This window comes from Mixophyes fleayi, chromosome 6 (assembly GCF_038048845.1).
Source record: "Mixophyes fleayi isolate aMixFle1 chromosome 6, aMixFle1.hap1, whole genome shotgun sequence".
NCBI lineage: Eukaryota > Metazoa > Chordata > Amphibia > Anura > Limnodynastidae > Mixophyes > Mixophyes fleayi.
The window spans coordinates 5,222,552-5,243,515 of NC_134407.1; the positions used below are offsets into that span (position 1 = coordinate 5,222,552).

General features: G+C 38.5%; 1 protein-coding gene across 32 annotated transcripts in view; it reads right to left on the reverse strand.

Moving 5' to 3' along the window:
• TCF7L2 (transcription factor 7 like 2) overlaps positions 1–15,948 on the reverse strand; it is a 141,608-nt gene extending 125,660 nt beyond the window's left edge. For 5 of the 32 annotated variants that reach the window (XM_075215673.1, XM_075215666.1, XM_075215658.1 and 2 more), the window contains exons 1-3: positions 15,004–15,940; positions 13,985–14,051; positions 13,724–13,851 (exon numbers count right to left, since the gene is read on the reverse strand). In XM_075215673.1, the coding sequence (XP_075071774.1) occupies positions 13,724–13,851; positions 13,985–14,051; positions 15,004–15,192 (384 nt within the window). In that variant the 5' untranslated portion in view covers positions 15,193–15,940. Of the gene's footprint in view, positions 1–13,723; positions 13,852–13,984; positions 14,052–15,003 lie in introns of all 32 variants that reach the window. The other 27 variants (XM_075215669.1, XM_075215668.1, XM_075215660.1 and 24 more) reach the window with 13 other exon arrangements.
• Between the last annotated feature and the right edge of the window lie 5,016 nt (positions 15,949–20,964).

Sequence of the window (20,964 nt, forward strand, 5' to 3'; positions counted from 1 at the left end):
TCCGCAATAAGTAATTTACAAACATATTGGATTCAAACTGATTACATTTTTTAAATCGCATCTTTTCAAAAAGATTTAAAAAAAAAAAAAAACACACAGAACAAAACGAAGATCTGCTAATTACACAGAAACAGATCTCACAATGTCTCCTGGTACAACAGAGGTAAAATAGTCAGAATTCAAAACCAAATCCACAACTTTCACCATGCAGAGGAGAAACGCGTTGTATATATATATATACATATTTTACACTAATGTTTCATATATACCCGCATGACCATTTACCACTAGAAGGGCAACATAACTACAGTGAAAGTCCAATATAAGTAATTTAAAAATATATGAAACATTTTGAACATAGCCAATCCCAAGCCTTTTTTGGGCTAAAGTCTTTTTACGTGGGGCCGCTGAATACTACTCCCGATGCACCCGTTTCCTGTATAATGCCGGAGGCCTCGGTATGCAGATAAGAGAAGATAAATAAAGATGGCGGCTGCCGCTGTAGCTTTCTGGAGGGTTATTACAGCATTTTCTGTATTATCACACAGAACTTTATAACAAGTTTTAAAACACAACTATACAGTTTTATGTCGGGACAACAGATCTACTTTAATTCTTATCCCGGTGTTTACGGTTGGCGGCTGTATTATCGTAGTTATATTCACCGCGGGATATTCTTCTCTCGCACGTGGATAGGTGCACTAAAGAGGATTACACCATAGCAGCCAATCAGATTCTAGCTATCATTTATCTAGTACATTCCAGAAAATGAGAGCTACACGCTGATTGGTTGCTCTATGGGCAACATCTCCATTTTTTTTAGAAGCTTTAGTAAATCTACCACTTATGAATTCAGTTCTATAAGGCAGACTCCCTCACTCACTAATCAATACCGGCACTTACTTACAAAGTACACTTCTCTATGAGCTCCAAACCCATAATATTAAATGAACAGCATTGGGGTCATGGGTTCAATCCCCGACCATGGCCTTATCTGTGTGGAGTTTGTATGTTCTCCCTGTGTTTGCATGGGTTTCCTCCTGGTGCTCCGGTTTCCTCCCACACTCCAAAAACATACTGGTAGGTTAATTGGCTGCTAACAAATTGACCCTAGTCTATCTGTCTGTGTGTATGTTAGGGAATGTAGACTGTAAGCTCCAATGGGGCAGGGACTGATGTGAATGAGTTCTCTGTACAGCGCTGCGGAATTAGTGGCGCTATATAAATAAATGGTGATGATGAGGATTATAAACTGCAGTTAAAAAAATAGAAATATGAAGAATAAAAAATCATTAGTGTAACCAAATGACAGGTCCCCACAGTAATATGGAACGACCACCATGTATGGTCATGCAATCTCACAATCTTGCAGTAACAATTGGCGCAGTATTAAACAGTATTAAACAATTCAGAAGGGACCTCTAATCCTGACTCTCTCTCTCATTATAAACCATTTTCTTACAGAGGTCATTAAAAGGGACAATAAACATCCCATATATAATATCTCCTCTTGTAACTTACATGTGTTCCTATACTGTCACAGTCCTTACGTTTTATGTTACTAACAGGATAACAGCCAACAGAGCTCCTAAACACAGCTACAGACAGGAAGTCTGGTGCGCACAGAGGTCTGCGCTCCCCCGAAATCACAGACTTATCTGAAATATCATTACGGCGACCTTTATTTGGATGCTGGTGATTTGTAAAAAACGACTCTGATGAAAAAGATATTTTAAATAATATATACTTTTAAATGCAGAGTAACGTACTGTAAATAGTAACGTGTTATGATATTACCAAAATGAAATATCTAGTAATTGTTTCCCCTCCTATGATGTCAGCTGCACTGTGTCTCTATTAGAGCCTTGCACAAGTCACCTCGCACCTCACCTGACGATATCTAGGTTACAGACAAGACTATCCGGTAAGGCCTAGTGTTTGCAGCACAGGGAGAAGAATTAGGGTGACTCACAAGGTTTATATGCCAGCAATAAAACTGCAAAAATAGACTTTGGTTCAACATGTAATGATCTATATACTGTAACCCTATCCTGTTCACAAGTGTTTAAACATTAAAAGGAATCGCAAACGATTTTGATTTGTCCCTTTAATTCGATCAGCTCTTTAATACGTTGTCTCACAAGATTTTGGTGCTCTATAAACCAACAACAATGATGATCCTACAAGAAGCAGCAACAGGAACTGCTCACGTGGTCTATCAGGACAGAAAGAATTTTCCCAGGCTGTATAGAAATAAGTCACAAAATAAGTCTTTTGTTTCAACACTGCCGAAATAATATACTTGTGGTTTCCCAGAGTATTTCGTCTTTCTTCAATATAAGTAATGCTTCCTCATTAAAAGCAAAGTAGGAAGTGGTTGAATGTTTGGTAACGTTTTCTATTAACTATTTAGTGCATCAGAGTCGGGCAATATAGACGCGGCGCAAGGTAGGCGCGCTTCCCTGTGCTCCTGCGGCGCAAGCCAGGCGCGCTTCCCTGTGCTCCCGCGACACAAGCCAGGCGCGCTTCCTTGTGCCCCCGCGGCGCAAACCAGGCGCGCTTCCCTGTACTCCCGCGGCGCAAGCCAGGCGCGCTTCCCTGTGCTTCCACGGCATAAGCCAGGCGCGCTTCCCTGTGCTTCCACGGCATAAGCCAGGTGCGCTTCCCTGTGCTCACGCGGCACAAGCCAGATATTTATATTTAAGTATATTCCTGAGGGACTTGCGGAGTTCTTTAATATTAAAGTGGCCAACCTAATGTCCCAGCTATGGCACCGTTGTGGCGGCGGAAGGGGTGTACACAGATCCCCTCCCTGTGGTTTAGGTTTCTCCCTCAGTGAAATTAATTTCAGAATTGCCACAACCAAAGAAACTTATGTCACCACCAAAACGAACGTACAGATTGTTTCAATTCTAGAGCCATCTGAAATTATAAACTAGCAGTCGTGAACTCTTTACCCTAAACTGAAATAAACACACAAATAAAGCAGAACATATGGCATTGCACAGTTTTAAAGTTACAAAGCCCAGCTGGGTTAAAGAAAGCTGACGATATCCCATCTATGAGACAATCGCTGATATTAAATGATAAATATTAACGGCACAAATCATAATAAAAATGACAACTTCTTAAATAAAATAAAACTGACTAAAACTCTGTGGAATCAGACACGGATAACAGTGGAAGACCCAGATCTAGGATCCCGACCTCCTCTGGATCATAAGGGCCATAGAGGTCATCCGAGGTCATCTAAAGTCCGCTTCAGATTATTGAGAGGCTTGGGGCTCTTTTCGGCCAAACGCACTCTGCGATATCAGACCAATATCACCGCAGATGTTGCAGGGTGTTATTGCCCAGAGCAGCCATTGGAGTTTTGTTCAGTATTAGATCAACCCAAAACAGCCAGATGCGTCTAACATTTATAGACTTTTAGAAGATCGATTCCCTATATAGTTCCACAATACACAAAATACAGCATAACACAAACTCTAAACGTCACCACTCTCTAAACACTACGTACAGGAAAACTACAACACCAACACTACGACATTTCCCTAATTGTTTGACTAAAACTCGATTGGGAGCTGCTGCTATTTATGGATTATCATTTATACAATGACCAAAAGTCTCAACGCCTATATAACATCTGTGCAACTTTGATAGAATATGGGAATTACTTTGGTAATAAATATATATGACTTTATACACACACTTTTATGGGGACACTCGTACACAAACATGGAGCACAACACAGCAATAGAGCAAACTTTAGCAATTATACATGGAAATCAGAGATTTTAGGCCAAAAGAGTAGAATTTCCCAGGCACTGGGTGGCACGTTCCAGATGGTGCCTGAAATCACGTTAGTCACTTCCATACAATATAATATGTGTAAGAACTGAAATAAAGACAGAAAGCAGATGATGGTTTGTCAAAACTCAATTATTAGCCCTCTATGCAATTGTGTGTTGTCACATCCCGATAATTCACTATACACCAATTGTTCTCAACAGTTAAAGTGAACGTCAGTGTAATGGTACAGTAAGACAAAGTACAGGTTACTTATTTTTAAACTATCTGTGAGCATGAAGCCGCTGTATGTTTGTGTATATATATATATATATATATATATATATATATATATATATATATATATATATATATATATATATATCTATATCTATCTATCTATCTATCTATGTATGTATGTATGTATGTATGTATGTATGTATGTATGTATGCATGCACACACGTATGTGTACATACATGCATTTCCTCTATACTAGGATGGTTAGATCGTAAAATACAGATGCCTATTACCTGTGGTATCACTTTAATATTGAAACGTGTTATTATACAATTATGTCACGTATGCTGCGCCGTACAGTTTAGACAGGCGCGACCGCGGAGCGATCTGACAGATCCCGTGAGAGGGGTTTGCAAAACACAGGGATGAACAATACTGGAAACAGGTAAATATTTCATAACTCCAACAATTACCAACTGTGGGGTAGAGTTCCCCTTTAACTAGGTTGGCTGTGGAGAGGACAGTCCTGGTAGAGGTCTCTATTACTGTAAAACGCAGAAGTATCAGGCGATGTGAACCAGGAGACAATACACTATGTAAGGGGCTACTAAACCTAAAACACAAACTTATACAAAATGTAACGTAATAATGTAATAATTACAGAGATATATGTAATACCAGGAGAGCAGTTAGGTAGGATATTGTATTTAACCCGATATCCATTTCACTACAAACTACTGTCCTCTGTAATCGGCCATTTTGGAGAAGCCCCCCCACAGCCTTACATACAGGAAGTCAGATGTGCACATGCAGAAAGGCCTCCTCTTACCTCATATCTTCAGTTCTGACAATAAAAAACATTTACATATATGTTTGTGAACGTTACCAGTACAGAGTTCACATGAAGCAACTTCCATTTCAAGTCACAGGGGAATATTTACTAGATGTTGCCTATAGCAACCAATCAGATTCTAGCTGTCATTTTGTAGAATGTACTAAGCAAATGACAGCTAGAATCTGAATGGTTGCTATAGGCAACATCTCTACTTTTCCAAACCCGCAGTTTAGTAAATATACTCCACAGACTTGGAACACATTTATTTCTGTCATTGTCTAAATGTAAAATATGTGTGGAAATAAGAGAGAAATAAAAAAATCTCTACCTCCCCCTGAATATTAGTAATAAGCATTAGAGTTTTGTATGATACAGATATTAACAGGGCCCAATGGGATGTTAGATAGGACATTTTGATAATTAATATCTACCTGTTCATTGTAATAGGGCATCCATTCACAAAAAGTATTATTTTTAGCATTTCCTGAAGCAGTTATTTCTATATATAAAATAAATTACATAGAGAAATAGCATTATGAAAAGAACAGATCTTTCAAGTAAGTTGATAAAAGAACCTTTAGTTAAAAAAGATAAATATTACAGAAATTATTTGAGCTCTAGGGAATGAACACACAAATTAATCACAGACTGTAGCCTGGCCGGTTAGTGACGTTGTACGGACAGATCTACCACGAAATGTGTCGCTGCAGACTCTGAGTGGCTAACTGTTACCCAGAGCCCAATAAGCCCAAATCAGCCCAGGTAGAAGCCACCGACCGTCAGCTGAGCTACAGGTGGGAGAACCCACCGCACGATCCGTCAGACGCTAACACAAGATGTCTAAATTATGAAGTATTAAAACGGCGGAATTAAATATATCCGGAAAACACAAAGTTTCCTGGCCCATTATATAACGCGTACCCCACAGCCATCGCAGAGTGGAATATATCGTCAGACAAGACAAAACTGCCAACACCAAAGTGTATTAAGTGTGCAGATAAGGCCAACATTAGGAATATATTTTTACGGTGGTAATATACAATATTTAATATAGAGGGGGGAGTATTACTCCAAAAAGGATAATTTTTCTGCACTATAATAGAAAATACAGACAAATAATCCATTGCAGCTTCTTAATAAGCAAATCAACCTTTTCACTAGTAGTTTTCCACTGAAGACTGTTTATCAAGTAAAATAATACAGAGAAATTCATGACAGAATGATAAGACGGATACACTTTAATAAGGGTGTTTATTCATTCAATCCTTGTTCTATAAATGTAGAGAACATCCTCATTTAGATCTCCAATGATAACATTAAAGCTGGGCAGGTCACAATCCAATTATTCAATTTGATTGTTTCTTACTGAACTGCTACACAACCAGCGAATGTGCGGATGACAATGGGTCGAATACAATCAAAAGTACGCGGCAAAAAAATATTTACAATCTGATTGGAGTTAGTGGGAAAATTTTCTCCCAAAGTTAAGGTGACTGATCTGGTGTTTTTGTACGATTAAAGTCTAACAACCAACCGCTGTGCTCTGTAATGTGGGTGAAATAATCGCTCGTGTTTTGACTTATTGTCTCGTAATATCACTCACAATTAATTAAGTGACAATAATGACCTCTACTAATATTTCAATGTTACCCCCACAGACCTCTATGATTGCATTTACTGAAATTATGTAAAAGTTGGGGCTGCAAACTAAATAAATTATTTATGCACATACATATACGTTTTGGTTCAGTGGGCATAAATTGTGTTATTGCCTCAGTAAATAGTCACTAATAGTCCTTCATTTAATGGGTGTTCATAGTCTGCCTGCTTTGTGCATCTGCAAGTCATTGACATTACAATTTACCACATGTTGAGATGGGAGAGGCCTGGGCTCCATTTGAATCACTGCACAAATATGCGAGTGATTTATTGTTCGCAAACAAGCTTTTTCTCTCAGTGAACATTACTCCAGTGTGGCAACCCAATGGTCATTCACAGCTCACACCAATTAAACACTATAAATCCCTACAAGGCATGGCATTCATATTACTGACAGCAGGCCACGAGGAGGCCACTGAAGGCGTTCTGACGTAAAAGCGGGCGCCAGGGCCTAATCCCTGACTGGAGCCGGATGTGGGGGAAACACACATGAAAATTTAACAATTGCCTGTTTAAGAGTTTTACACAAAATGTCATCACCAAGTAAAAAAAAATATACATATAATTATACACATATTATATATATATATTACACACACATATACCCACAATGCAACGGTCACCTCCGCACAACACACGAACCAACATTTCTCTCCTCTCCGTGTAAATTGTCACCAATATTTACATGTGACCAGGTGGATTCTAGAGTGTTACTTTAAGTATGAAGCTTGCGAGGAAAATATATCAAACAGTGATGGAGCTGAGAACTAGGTTGAAATAAAAGTTCAACATTTTTTTATTTTATTTTTTTAACCGATGACACTTTTCTGATACTGATAAAACATCTCAGGCTTCATGTAGTCAAATGGCCAAAAAAACGTTTGCATTAAGCACTATTGCAACTTTTTCACAAGGGCTAACGAACGACACACAGACATCATATGAATAAACTGGGAATTGTAAATCACGGGATAACAGGCTGGAGAGAACCAGGCGATGCACGTTGTGTGGCTGCTACTGATAGTTACATAGGATCTGCAAACATATTAGCGTAATGCAGTAATATAGAACGATAGTCCACAAAGTAATGTATTGTCACCACCTCTCTGAGTCAGTCAACAGATTATTGGAAAAAACAAAAAGAAACAAAACAAAAAAAAAGGTAGAAAAAAAATTAGGTTATTTTTGATAGATTATAAAGAGTTAAACGATAATTAAATCTAGAAAACGGGACTAGAATATTACATGTGATAAATAGGAGGACTCGTGCAATCTACAATGGACACCACTAATTAGCAATGATCATCCTGAACTTCTTGGATTGAGGACATGAAATCATGTAACGCCTCGGTGATATAATGGGTATAATGCTTTCTGTGCATTAGATTTGCTTCACTACAGGAATACCCTACGTTGTGCAGACCTGGATATTTCCCACGACCGTGTCCATACGACTCAATCCCAGGCTTTCCCACTTTTTATATAACAGATCTCTAGATAAATGACATTAATGCACTGGAAATCGTTGTAAAAATGTCATTTTGGCGACAGATCAATTGCAATGTTATTTTTAATAAGGATTTAAGACAAAGGTTATCTTTCAGACGCAGGCGTGTGGTGCTTTTAGTATTTAAATAAACTCATAATTACTGGACAGAAACTGGAGACACTCCTGCAAAACCTGCAAGTTGAAGGGCCGTGTGGCGTCAAATATCTGTTATAGGCTGTAAATAAACCCCCCTGGATTTATGGCCTGTAGCAGAACCCCCCCCCGGCCATTTTGTTTTACCAGACCTATTAAAGGCACAAGTTGTAAAATTAACCATCTCATCCACCAATCAGCTAAATTACAGGTTTCATCAGCGAGCCTGGATATCACAGTAACTTTTTATAATCTGAAACACTGATTGTAGGAACCTCGCTCATCATGGACAATAAGATTATTGGCCTGAGAATAACAGATATTAAGGTCACAATATATCAAACCTTTTCTAGAGAATGCATAATCATTAGCCCTTATTCATAAGGCACCAACGTATACCGCAGTGCAGTTCGAGTGAGATTTGAACACACAATGACAATACAGGGGGTACGGTGAGACAAAAGGCAACAAAAAATCCTATTATGTGGGGGGGGGGGTTCCGTTCCTCTAATTAACAATCTTCCTGAGCAAGAAAAAAAACCCACTCCTGAAACCAGGTCGCTTCATAGCGAACTGTCAATAACGCAACTTGCACATAACTTGCAGGACAGCTGGGAGAGAGCCCTGTGAATGTGAGCTATGGGGAGAGAGCGCAGTCCAGATAAAGACTCACAGCTGTCATTTCCCTGTGTTGGCTTTTCCTAATCTGATCGCAGAGCTGCTGCCCGTGGACAAACACTTTCACAGGCTTCACACTGCTTTTGTTTTGGGGGAACACACGTCCGCTCACTCCTTGTACCCCCCCACCCAGCGCCCTTCTACCACCTTCACGTCTTAGTATAAACTAACATCCTAACGGTTTTATATGGCGAAGGGGGATAGTAAGACAATCATAACGTAAAGAGGGGGGGAAATATCCCAAAATCTAACCTTTTATTTTAGAAGCGCAGCTCAGACCAACGCTGCAAATATTCCCTGGGAAAATGCTCTGTACAAGACGACAATCTGCCACTGCCACTTCTGTGTCGTACTGTTTAACACTTACATGCAACTTAAAACACTTTTTTGTAGCACCCACGAGAGAGAATTCAACCAAGACCTGCTTGTTGGGGAAACCAAAACTGCATCATAAATACGGGGTGGAGGAAGCAGCCGCTTTTTAAGCTGTATTTTCTGGGTTAAAATGACCGGGTATAAGAGTTAAAACACAAAAGTACCGATTGCAGCTGAGATACAAGTAAAAAGACAGAAGTGATCTCAAAAAAGAACCTGGACTTTCTCTGCTCTGTTGTATCGGGAAACTTGTTTTATTTAGTGCTCCAGCAGTGAATGTACTATTAGACTGCAAGCTCCTGTGTGCAGACCGCATTGCTAAGAAGCACAGAATATTAATAGAAGCCGACAGTTGCACATTGTTACCTCTCTGCTTATCACTATCTATAGGAATGAACGGTTCTAAAAGTCACTGCATGTAGCACAAATTAATATAAATATATTACAACTGGGTTTCTTTAAAGTAGAACTGGGAATTTAAAAATCTGCAGGAAACAGTCAAAGAATATTATTTATAAATAGTATACACTAGATAAAAAAACACACACATTATATATATATATATATATATATAAATATATATATATATATATATACATACACACACACACACACACACACACACACACATATATATAAATATACATACATACACACACACAAATAATGCATATAGGCATTACTACATATATGCAGAGAGGAAATGGAAACTATACAAATACAACATGTAAGAGCATAATATCTATATTTGGAATTTTAAAGCTTTTAATTCTTTCTACAATAATAAGAAATGATTCGATATAGAGAAACAACTGAAAAGTGGAAAACAAATGACATTGGTGTCGCACTAAGTGACCTGCTGTGTCAGATGTCAGAGACCACATTATTTTGTCTTAGTTCTGCTTTTATTTTTTGTCTTGCAAACACATGGGTGTTTAATCCCCCCCCTCACTGCATTAAGATAAAGACCAGGGACCGCTAAGTCATGTGACAATTGCCAGACCTGCAACGTTATATCTATCACTAAAAACAACTATTAATAAAATGATGGGACGTTCGGATTTCCTAGGATATCGTTGCTGTATATATGTTGTGGGTCTTGTACAAAACTGTGTCAAACAAAAAAACCAAAAAAAACATTTTAAAGCAAAAAAATAACACCCCAGTTTCACGAAAATAAACACAGCTCTGCCCAAAGACATGAAAACACCCCAACCTGCAGGGTGTCACCTCGTTTTTAGGACGGAAGAAGGAAGGTTGCGGGACACCTGTTATATCGCACTCTGATAAACGTGAAATTGTTCTCCATTTAAAATGTAATGATCTGTGTAATTACAGTAATGTCACGTTGCATTAGAGGGGGTAGGAGGGGGGGGGTTCACACACATCTAGTAGTGTTTAAAAAACACTTTGCGGAGAGAGCGAGAAAGAGAGAGAGGGGCCTGGGGCTGATGGGTTAAACGATTACTTCCCAGGGAGGTCGGAGAAGGAAACCGCAAATGTCTTAACCCCTTAGGAGCTGAACTGTTACTGGGGTGCAGGCTAAGGTAGCAAAGCTTTAAAGTGTGTCAAGGCCTTTTGTTGTCAAAGATTTAGAAGAGAGAGTCTTTAAAGAACCAAAAAAAAAAAGTAGGACAGCCGGAGAAACATTTGACAGATGACAAATCAAGCGGAGAGTGTGGCGCAAACAATGCACGACTATATTAATGACACATTTATATACCGGGGCTGCAAAAGTAATTCTAGAAAGTAGCAGAGATCCATTTATCTAGCAACAATACAATACAATGCAAAACAGATACACTAAATCTTAGTTTTTTTCACCCTTGTTTCTGGTGGGTTAAGAGAAATCTTAAGAATAATTTCTAGGAATCGTTTGTCAATAACCGAGGTTCAAATAAGCAGCTTTCAGCACCGGATCTCAGCCCATTACTGCCACCGAGTCATATTACCCCCTGTACAGCAGATTAACATGATGCAGCAGCAACGCTGGACGACAAATTAAATCTCTAAGGCTTTCGAAGACTCTCGCAATTTACGCGGGTATACTTATATAATGTATTATTCATGGGAGCCTGTCACGGTGATATCCAATAATTTTCCACTTTGCTTACAAAGAAAGAGATATATAAATAAAGAATCAATGTTTCTGGACAGATCGTGTGTAAACGAAAAATTCAAAGGTCACATTAATTGTTCAGTAAATAACGTAAAGATTGGTATAACTAGTATAGAGACTGTTGTCACCTCCGGATTCACTAAACAAACAGTTTTAATGATGCAATTAAATAAGCTGTTTATTTAGTGGGACTGGGCGTTTGGGATTGTTTAACACTAACACATTTAGGGGGAAGAGGTAGAACAAACACACCCTGTTTTCTCCAATATAAAGAAATAACTCAATGGGTATTAGGGGAGATCACATGTCAGACAATTCTCCAAAACACTGTGCAAAATAAATTTCACATAATACACAGTAAACACATAGCAAACAGCAAAACTACAACATTGAGCTTGCTCGCTAATGGATTGAACATCTATAACATATTAATATTTTTCATATTTTGCAAATCTATATGTGTGAACACACACGTTACTCCTTACAGGGCTCATATAGGTCATTTTTTAAAAAATGTAATCATAGTGTTTCCAGTCAATTTTTCATTTTAGGAACGCTGTCCACTGCACAGGCAGAAGGTTCCTGTCCTATCCGCCAACAATTTGAATTCAATAAGCACATTGGGCCTTGCCAATTCCCCACAGCGAGCCAACGCAGGTCAGTGTGACTCCAGGAATGTCACCCAGGTGAAAACACACAGCCGGTTCCCAGGGTCACGGCATACCAGACTGACAAGCACTGAATGCAGCTAGTATTCAGCCATCAGCTGCTTATCCATATATATTAAATATTTGGGGAGGGGGGACTACATGCAGAATAAACCCACGATATACACTCGTACAAACACATGCACAGAAAAACAACAGGATTTTGTTTGTGTTGGGAGGAGAAGACGGATGATGATGACAATCAGACTCCTGGATACCGTGCACAAGACAGAGCCACACAAACAGACACACAGGTCTCCCCGTCAGACAATCAGTGAATGACACATTATTTTAATCCATTGACAAGAGAAATTAATCCATTGCATGTTGTCTTATTTACTTTGAACCAGAGTATGGGGTGTTTGGGGGTGGTGTTGGCACAAGCTGTGCCTGGTCCCACATAACGAGGGGATTACTCATATAAAATTTTTAAAAAATTAGGAAATTTGCCGACCAAGGAGCAGAACCAACTCTCTTTCCAGACCCTCTAATGAATGGAAAGTGCATTTACATAGAGAAAGCAAAAGTTGCCGTCCTGATTACTGAGGCAGAAGCAGCACAAAGGTAAACAAACTAATGACAGCCCCAGAAGGAAGAGGGAAACAGAAAAAAAACTTCATTGTTCTTACAAAGTCCCAGCATTAAATACACTTTAAATGGTTTTCATTTATCAAACTAATAACTACTAAGAGGAGCTGGAGAATTATATCATACAGCATATAATAATATATATATATATATATATAGTAACTATATGACAGAGAGATGCCTGGCAAGATAACTCCATACAGTGATATATTGCATTCTATAGGACAGTATCATATATATATATATATATATATATATATATATATATATATATATATATATATATATATATATATCTATAGCAATATATAGGTGAGTATTATATATATATATCTATAATAAAACATATGTGACAGTATTACATATATAATACACCAATAGTGGTACATATCCAAGAGTATTACCGTATATATTATATATATATATATATATATATACAGTTACATATATGTGTGAAAGTATTATATATCTCTCTCTATATTACACTGATAGTGGCATATATCTGAAAGTATTATATGTATGTATGTGTGTGTGTGTGTATATATATATATATATATATATATATATATATATATATATATATATATATATATATATATATATATATATATATTACAATATTACACAGATAGTGTTATACCTGAGAGTATTGTTGATGATATATATACAGTAATATGTGTAAGTATGTATATATGTATATCTATATTACACCAATAGTAGTATATGTCTGAGAGTATTATATATGATACATGCAGTAATATATATGTGTGAAATTATATATATCTATATTACATCAACAGTAATACATATATATATACATACACACACAAACCAAGAGTAGTATATATATATCAGAGCATCATATGTGATATATATAAGCGGTAATATATATATATGACTATATATTTATATATAATACATCTGCAGCTGTATATAAGTGACCGCATGTTATAGAATATATCAGTATTATAGAAGGTGACAATATGACACATATATTGTATTAGTAATATATAGGTGCCAGTAATACACCAGACAATGCTCACTGCACAGAGTTATAATGCCAGCACTACAGACAGATGTGACGGACACTTACTGTGCGGGCGGTTGGGGACAGGGACCCGTTGGGCAGGTAGGGGCTGCTGAGGTCCGGGATCATGATAAATGGGTATCCAGGGTATGCCGGGCTCTTAAACAGGCCTCCTCCATCCTGCCTCTTCGCAGCTAACATGGTGGGGCAAGAAGACACAAAAGTTTCATTAACTTGGGCTAAAAGTCCACCAGCGCGGCACTGAAAGGGTTAATGGGTGACAAAGAGGGCACGGTGGCCCTGCCCGCCCCCTTGTGTAGCACCCACCTTCCTCCAGGCTGTCCCGGCTCTTGTCCCGGAAGGTCTCGGGTCTGGGTGCAGGCCTCCTCTCCGCCTGCCACAGGACACAGATTATTAATAACTACATATAGAATGTCATATACAACTACATATACCCACTGATGTACACAACTGGAAACATTAGTATACGAAACACATACATTATACATATAATAATAGTCTATGTGTGTTCTTGTATAATCTGCAAATCCAAACTCCAATATTATGTGTTATATAATATACTATGCACACTAATATCATGTGTTATGCAAATATAATATGCACACTAATACTATGCAATATATCATAGATTGTACAGAATTTTCTATAACACATGATATTAGTGTGCACAAACTACTTTCATGCAAAATACAATATAATTTGCAATATAAACTCATGCAACATACACTGTGCACAGTAATATCATGCAATATACTATAAAATGTGTACACTAATATAATGCAATATATTGTACAAAGTGTACCCTAATATCTTGCAATATATTATACAATGTGTACACTAACATCTTGCAATATATTAAATAATGTGTACACTAATATCTTGCAATATATTAAACAATGTGTACACTAATATCTTGCAATATATTATACAATGTGTACACTAATATAATGCAATATATTATACAATGTGTACACTAATATAATGCAATATATTATACAATGTGTACATTAATATAATGAAATATATTATACAATGTGTACACTAATATAATGCAATATATTATACACTGTGCTCAGTAATTTAATGCAATGGATACTATACTAGGAATACAAAGTTTTGCAAGACATGAGATTGTAGACAATAAAACAGACCACGATCTGCAGTAAATAACTCCGCTCCTGCACTAGTATGAGACATATAACATAGTAACACACAGTAACTGGGTTCTGTATTATCTCCAGCACAGTCCCTGGGACACTGGAAGGATCGGGGGAGAGCAGAAGAAGTGACAGGGACAAGTTTAGAGCCCCTCCCGGCCCCCTCACCTCCGAGTCGGACGAGCTGTTCTGATGGGTCTCGGACTCGTTGACCAGCGAGGATTTGACATCTGCCAGATCTCTCTCGGCCGATGCGTGGTCGGAGATCTTCTCCTCCTGTTCCCCTTCGTCTTTGAAGGAGATCATCTCATCGTTCGCCCCCAGATCGTCCCCTCCACCCCCGTTCAGCTGCGGCATGATCGTTCCCAGCCAAGCAACAGTTTTGCAATGGAAGAAAAAAAAAAGATGGAAAAGAAGAAAAAACCAAAACCCCACAGCAGTCCCCCCCCTGCCAAAAAGTTCTCTCCCCTCCGCTCTCGGTGCTCCAGCCGCAGTCCCTGCACCTCAGTGGGGGGCAGCTTCCCCTGCAAGGTCAACTTTGCAAATTATTTTTTTGGGGGGGGGTGTAGGGGAAAGGGGGGGAGGCAGGGGCACCGGGGTGTGCAAGGCTCCCTCTTTGTGGGGGTGGGGTGTTGCTCCTGGAGTCCGGTTTGCAGTGCCCCCCTCCCCCCTTTTTTTTTCCCCCTTCCAGAAGAAATAAAAAAAAAAAAAAAGGGATCAGAGAAGAAGAACAAACAAAAAAAAAAATTACGTGGCAAAGTCCAGGAGATGCCCCCCCAAAAAATCAAGGCAGCCCCCCCAAGCCAATAGTGAGATAAAGAGAGCGCCCTATACAGAGCACCGCTCGCCCGAATTGAGTCAGTTGAAGTTACACTGGAAGGAATCCAGTTCAAAGGCGGCTGTGATTGACAGCTGGAGAGGAGAGAGGGAGGGGGACACCGAGAGGGGAGAGTCTGGATCCAGGATTATTGACATGGAAAGAAACACACAGGGGGAGAGAAAACTTTAATTTCATGCACGGGGGAGGGACCAGCCCGGCTGACGTTGGACAAAATAAATGTCAGCAAAAAGGAAACAAGTGAAGGGGGGGCTGCAAATTGCAAAGATTGACCATCCAACCAGAGGACAGAGGAGGGGGGGGGGGGGAGATCTGGGGAGAGGGTGACAGGGGCAGCTGGGAATGAAATATTAATACAAAAGTACACAAAGAATAGAAGACTTTACAAAGTGCTGAAGGAGGAAGGGGAGGGCAGATGGGGCAGGTCCTGTGAAGTGTGCTTGCTGTGGGGTGGGAACTTGCAAGCAGGAAGTCTGACAGCCACTGGCACACTCACACACACACTCACACACATACACAAAGTGCTCCTTGCATACAACTCTTGTGTGCTGCCAATCCCTGCAGCCTTCTCCCACTGCCATCCCCTATAGGATGTTTACCCTGCAGTCTCTGCCACTTGTCCCCCTGGCTGCAGAGACATTAATGACTTCACACAAACTCTGCAGAAAGAGCTCTGCAAACCTTGGGATGGAAATCTTTTTGCAGGTTTCTTTGCAGAGGAGTCAGAACTTGGCCACTGCTGAGCACTTTCTTCCTATGCCCTATATTTTTTTTCTAGTGCAAGGTGTTGAGGATCTAAAGTAGCAGAATAAGTAGCAGTAGCGTAAACTGTTCTACGCCTTTGTGCTGAGAACATGAAAAGAAGGGCCTTGGGATTGTAAAGTGGCATTAAAACAATGGTCCCCGATGCTGCTGGGAAAACACTTGAGCTTAAACCGTTTCACATCAGCAGAATAGCACCCGATTCCCACTAAAGAAACTGGGCAGGTTTTCCTCACAAATACCTGTCAGATGGAAAGTGAGAAATGCTAAATGTATGGAAAGTACTCGAGCTATAGTACAATATATTCATATGTATATTTCTTATGCTCAACCTTGCACTTTCTGTATGAACTGCGTATTAGCATTGATTTGCTTTCTACTCTGCAAATGGCAGCTCTCTATAGGTGTCTCACCTTGACCTAAACATTGTATGTGACCTTCTTCAAACAGATGTGCTTATATTTCTGTAGTGTGGACCAGGTGATACAGGGTTATTGATAATAATTACTGCCTACTGTAAAGTATAAAGATATTAGGAGCCACCAAGGTGACTTATAATACATGACATAATATCCTTTTATTTTACCGTAATCTGCACCTTATTGCTTGTAGCACAAGAGTTGTAATGTGAAACAAAACAAGATGCTTGTATTATAATCAGAAGTGTTTTATATTCACTGCCAGTTATACATCTTCCCTGGCGAGTCATGTGACACAAGTGACATCACTACTCTCCAAATATAATGATATATTTTTAGGATATTTTACACATTGATCTGAATTGTGTTTTATATATGTATGATGGAAGTGGGGGGTTTACTGGGGTATATCATTCCGCCACTTCTACTGCTACATCGTAACACTATCGCATTCCATTCACTTACAATATATATATATAGTGGTGGGTATACGGGGTATGTCATACCGCCACTTCTTCTACTGCATTCATACATTCATTGTAACACTATCACAATCCATTCACTTGCATTATATATATATATATATATATATATATATATATATATATATACATACACAGTTACAGTGGGGGGAGGGGGTATACGGGGTATGTCATACCGCCACTTCTTCTACTGCATTCATTGTAACACTATCACATTCCATTCACTTGCATTATATAATTATATATACATATATACATATATATATATATATATATATATATATATATACAGTTACAGTGGTGGAAGTGGGGGGTATACAGGGATATGTCATTCCGCCACTTCTACTGCATTCATTGTAACACTATTATTATTAATTTTTATTTATAGGGCGCCACAAAGTATCCGTAGCGCCGTACAAGGACAAACAATGGCACAGTACAAGGTGAAACAGCACAGTACAAGTAACAGTAAGCACTATAACTCTGGGGGCTCAGGCACATTCCATTCACTTACATTATATATATATATATATATATATATATATATATATATACAGTTACAGTGGTGGTAGTGGTATACCGGGTGTGTCATGCCGCCACTTCTACTGCATTCATTGTAACACTATCACATTCTAGCCACTTACATTATATATATATATATATATACAAGTTAACCCGTGCATGATACTCATGCATTCTAGTCAAATCAAGCTACTTAAGGTGTTAAAAAGGTTCTTGTCATGCATTTGGGCCATAGCCCAGGCCTCAATCACCAACCACTCCCCACTGTCACCCCCGGCAACCACCAACCACTCCCCACTGTCACCCCCGGCAACCACCAACCACTCCCAACTGTCACCCCCGGCAACCACCAACCACTCCCCACTGTCACTTCTCCTTCAAGAAATATATATATATTTTTTAAAATCTTTATAAACACTTTTAACAATTAACAAATTAAATTAACAAATTAAAAACATCTTAGTATACCAAATTTCAGCCCTTTCTGAATTTTTTTTTCCACACACACTAAGAATTTAGTAGGTCAGTGTATTATAGTAGGTCAGTGTATTATAGATAATATAAATGTCTAGTGGCGTGTGTTAGTCTGTCTGTGTGTGTGTGGAAAAAAATAAAACCAAGCTGCAGCGCCACCTGCTGGGCGGAGTTATACACTGACCTACTAAATTCTTAGTGTGTGTGGGAAAAAAAATTCAAAAAGGGCTGAAATTTGGTATACTAAGATGTTTTTAATTTGTTAATTTAATTTGTTAATTGTTAAAAGTGTTTATAAAGATTTAAAAAAAATATATATATATTTCTTGAAGAAGAAGTGACAGTGGGGAGTGTTTGGTGGTTGCCGGGGGTGACAGTGGGGAGTGGTTGGTGGTTGAGGCCTGGGCTATGGCCCAAATGCATGACAAGAACCTTTTTAACACCTTAAGTAGCTTGATTTGACTAGAATGCATGAGTATCATGCACGGGTTAACTTGTAGATATATATATATATATATATATATATATATATATATAGTTACAGTGGTGGAAGTGGGGTGTATACAGTGATATGTCATACTGCCACTTCTCCTACTGCCTTCATTGTAACACTATCACATTCTAGTCACCTACAATATATACACATATATATTGTGGTAGAGTACACATGGGTATATAGATCAGATATAGATCAGTATTCTTGGGACTTGTTTAAAGCAAATAGTTTAACAGTCCTATAGGTTGTAAGCCTGCAAGCAGCACCCTCTTACCGCTTTGTTTGACACTATCGCCAAGTATAGTTTAATTATTATGCTTGTTCCCAATCGTAAAGCGCTACGGAATATGCAGGCGCCTTATACATAAATGTTAATAACTGTGAAGCTGTTATTTCGGTTCACACAACATAAACTGGATGAAAAAGGTACTGAGTGGTTACGGAAACATTGGTATCACAGTAAAATTATTTGTTACTTGACAATAACGTGTATATACACATACGCTATATATGCATGTTGGTTTGTTATTATACATAACTTTAATTAGGATAGTCACAAAGAAACACAAACATCCATCAATATTATCCATTCCTTCTATTTCTTCTTATATAAAACAATATATCAGATATGAAACTGTTGCTTATTGAAATCAATCTGTAAAACATAACAATAAACAGAATAATTGAGCAGGATCATGCAGCCTCCCAATATCATGAAATAAATAGATTATGCATCTTTGACAGACGTCCTGATATTTGCTTTGCTAATTAACATACTCTTTATCTATTTCCAAGCAGATAGATCAATGATAACCATTGACAAAGTGCCCTTGAACAATAAACCTCGGGCTGCTCCAGAGGATTATAAAGCATCCAGGGCTGTTTCGGGCCAGAAAGAGTTAATGTCCGTTAAAAAAAAAAAAAACAGTACAGTAAATAATTAGGGTGATCCCTTAAAATATTTAAGTTGTTCATAAACATCTTGAAGTCACATTCTCTAGCAGTAGGGGTGACAGCGGGGTGACAATTTCTCTGCTCAGCTCCAGGAATACTTGTGTGAAACTTATCACGCTGATTTGCATAGTAAAGGCAGAGATGTAGACAAATATAAATTTAAAACAAACTGACTAAATGAAAACGTACAGCTTCAATATTAATCAGCGGAGCAGAAAGAGTGTGAGAGGGAGCATGAAAAGGAGTAAAATAGATGTGTGCGTTTAATCAGACAGCATTGCGCAGGCCACAAAGACCGAGGCTAATTAATCTCAGCAGGTAGGCTGTAACCTTCAGACTTCATAAATAAATAAGTCTCAGAACAATGTCTAGCAGGACTGCCAGCCGAAAGGGGGGGATTATTTCTCAAACTACTATTTAGGGACGACCCAGGAAATTTGCATGCTGAATTGTGCAGTAATTGGTACGATGGATACGTACGTTCCGCCATTTTGAATCAAACTTTGACATCGTGGATTTAAAGAAAGATCCTTCTAACGCAGGGATGTCCCCGAATTTCATGCCGAGGACCCTCGGATATATATTACTTTGAAATCAAGTTGGACGGCTCACTGTGATCCACAGAGACGTGTACAGTATTTGTAATGCAGTTGGCAGTTGGGGCTGTTGACTTTTGTTTTGTGAATGTTCTAGTGCTCTCATTGGCTACAGGTTGGTCTAATCCTGCAAGTGTTCTAGGGATCTGATTGGCTACAGGTTGGTCTAGTCCTGTGAGTGTTCTAATGCTCTGATTGGATACGGGTTGGATTAGTACCGTGAATCAAAATCAGAGAAGAAATAAGCCCGCCCTTAGTTAATCCCATTATATACATGATATTAGCTGCATGGCAATATAAAAAATATTATTTTATTATATATTATTATATATTATTATTGTATTATAATAAATATGTATCCAAAACAAAAAGACTTATTGTTGACACTTGTCCATTACAATGCATAACCCTGTGTATCTATCAAAATGAAAACATGTGGTCTATTGGTTCATATTTACATCAAAACATTTAAGCCTGTATCCCAGCATCAAAAGTACCTCATTGTATGCAGGTCCTATACTGACCTTTATGCTTCAAACACCATTCAAATACTGCTAAAATCTGATGCACTCACCTTCCAATTATA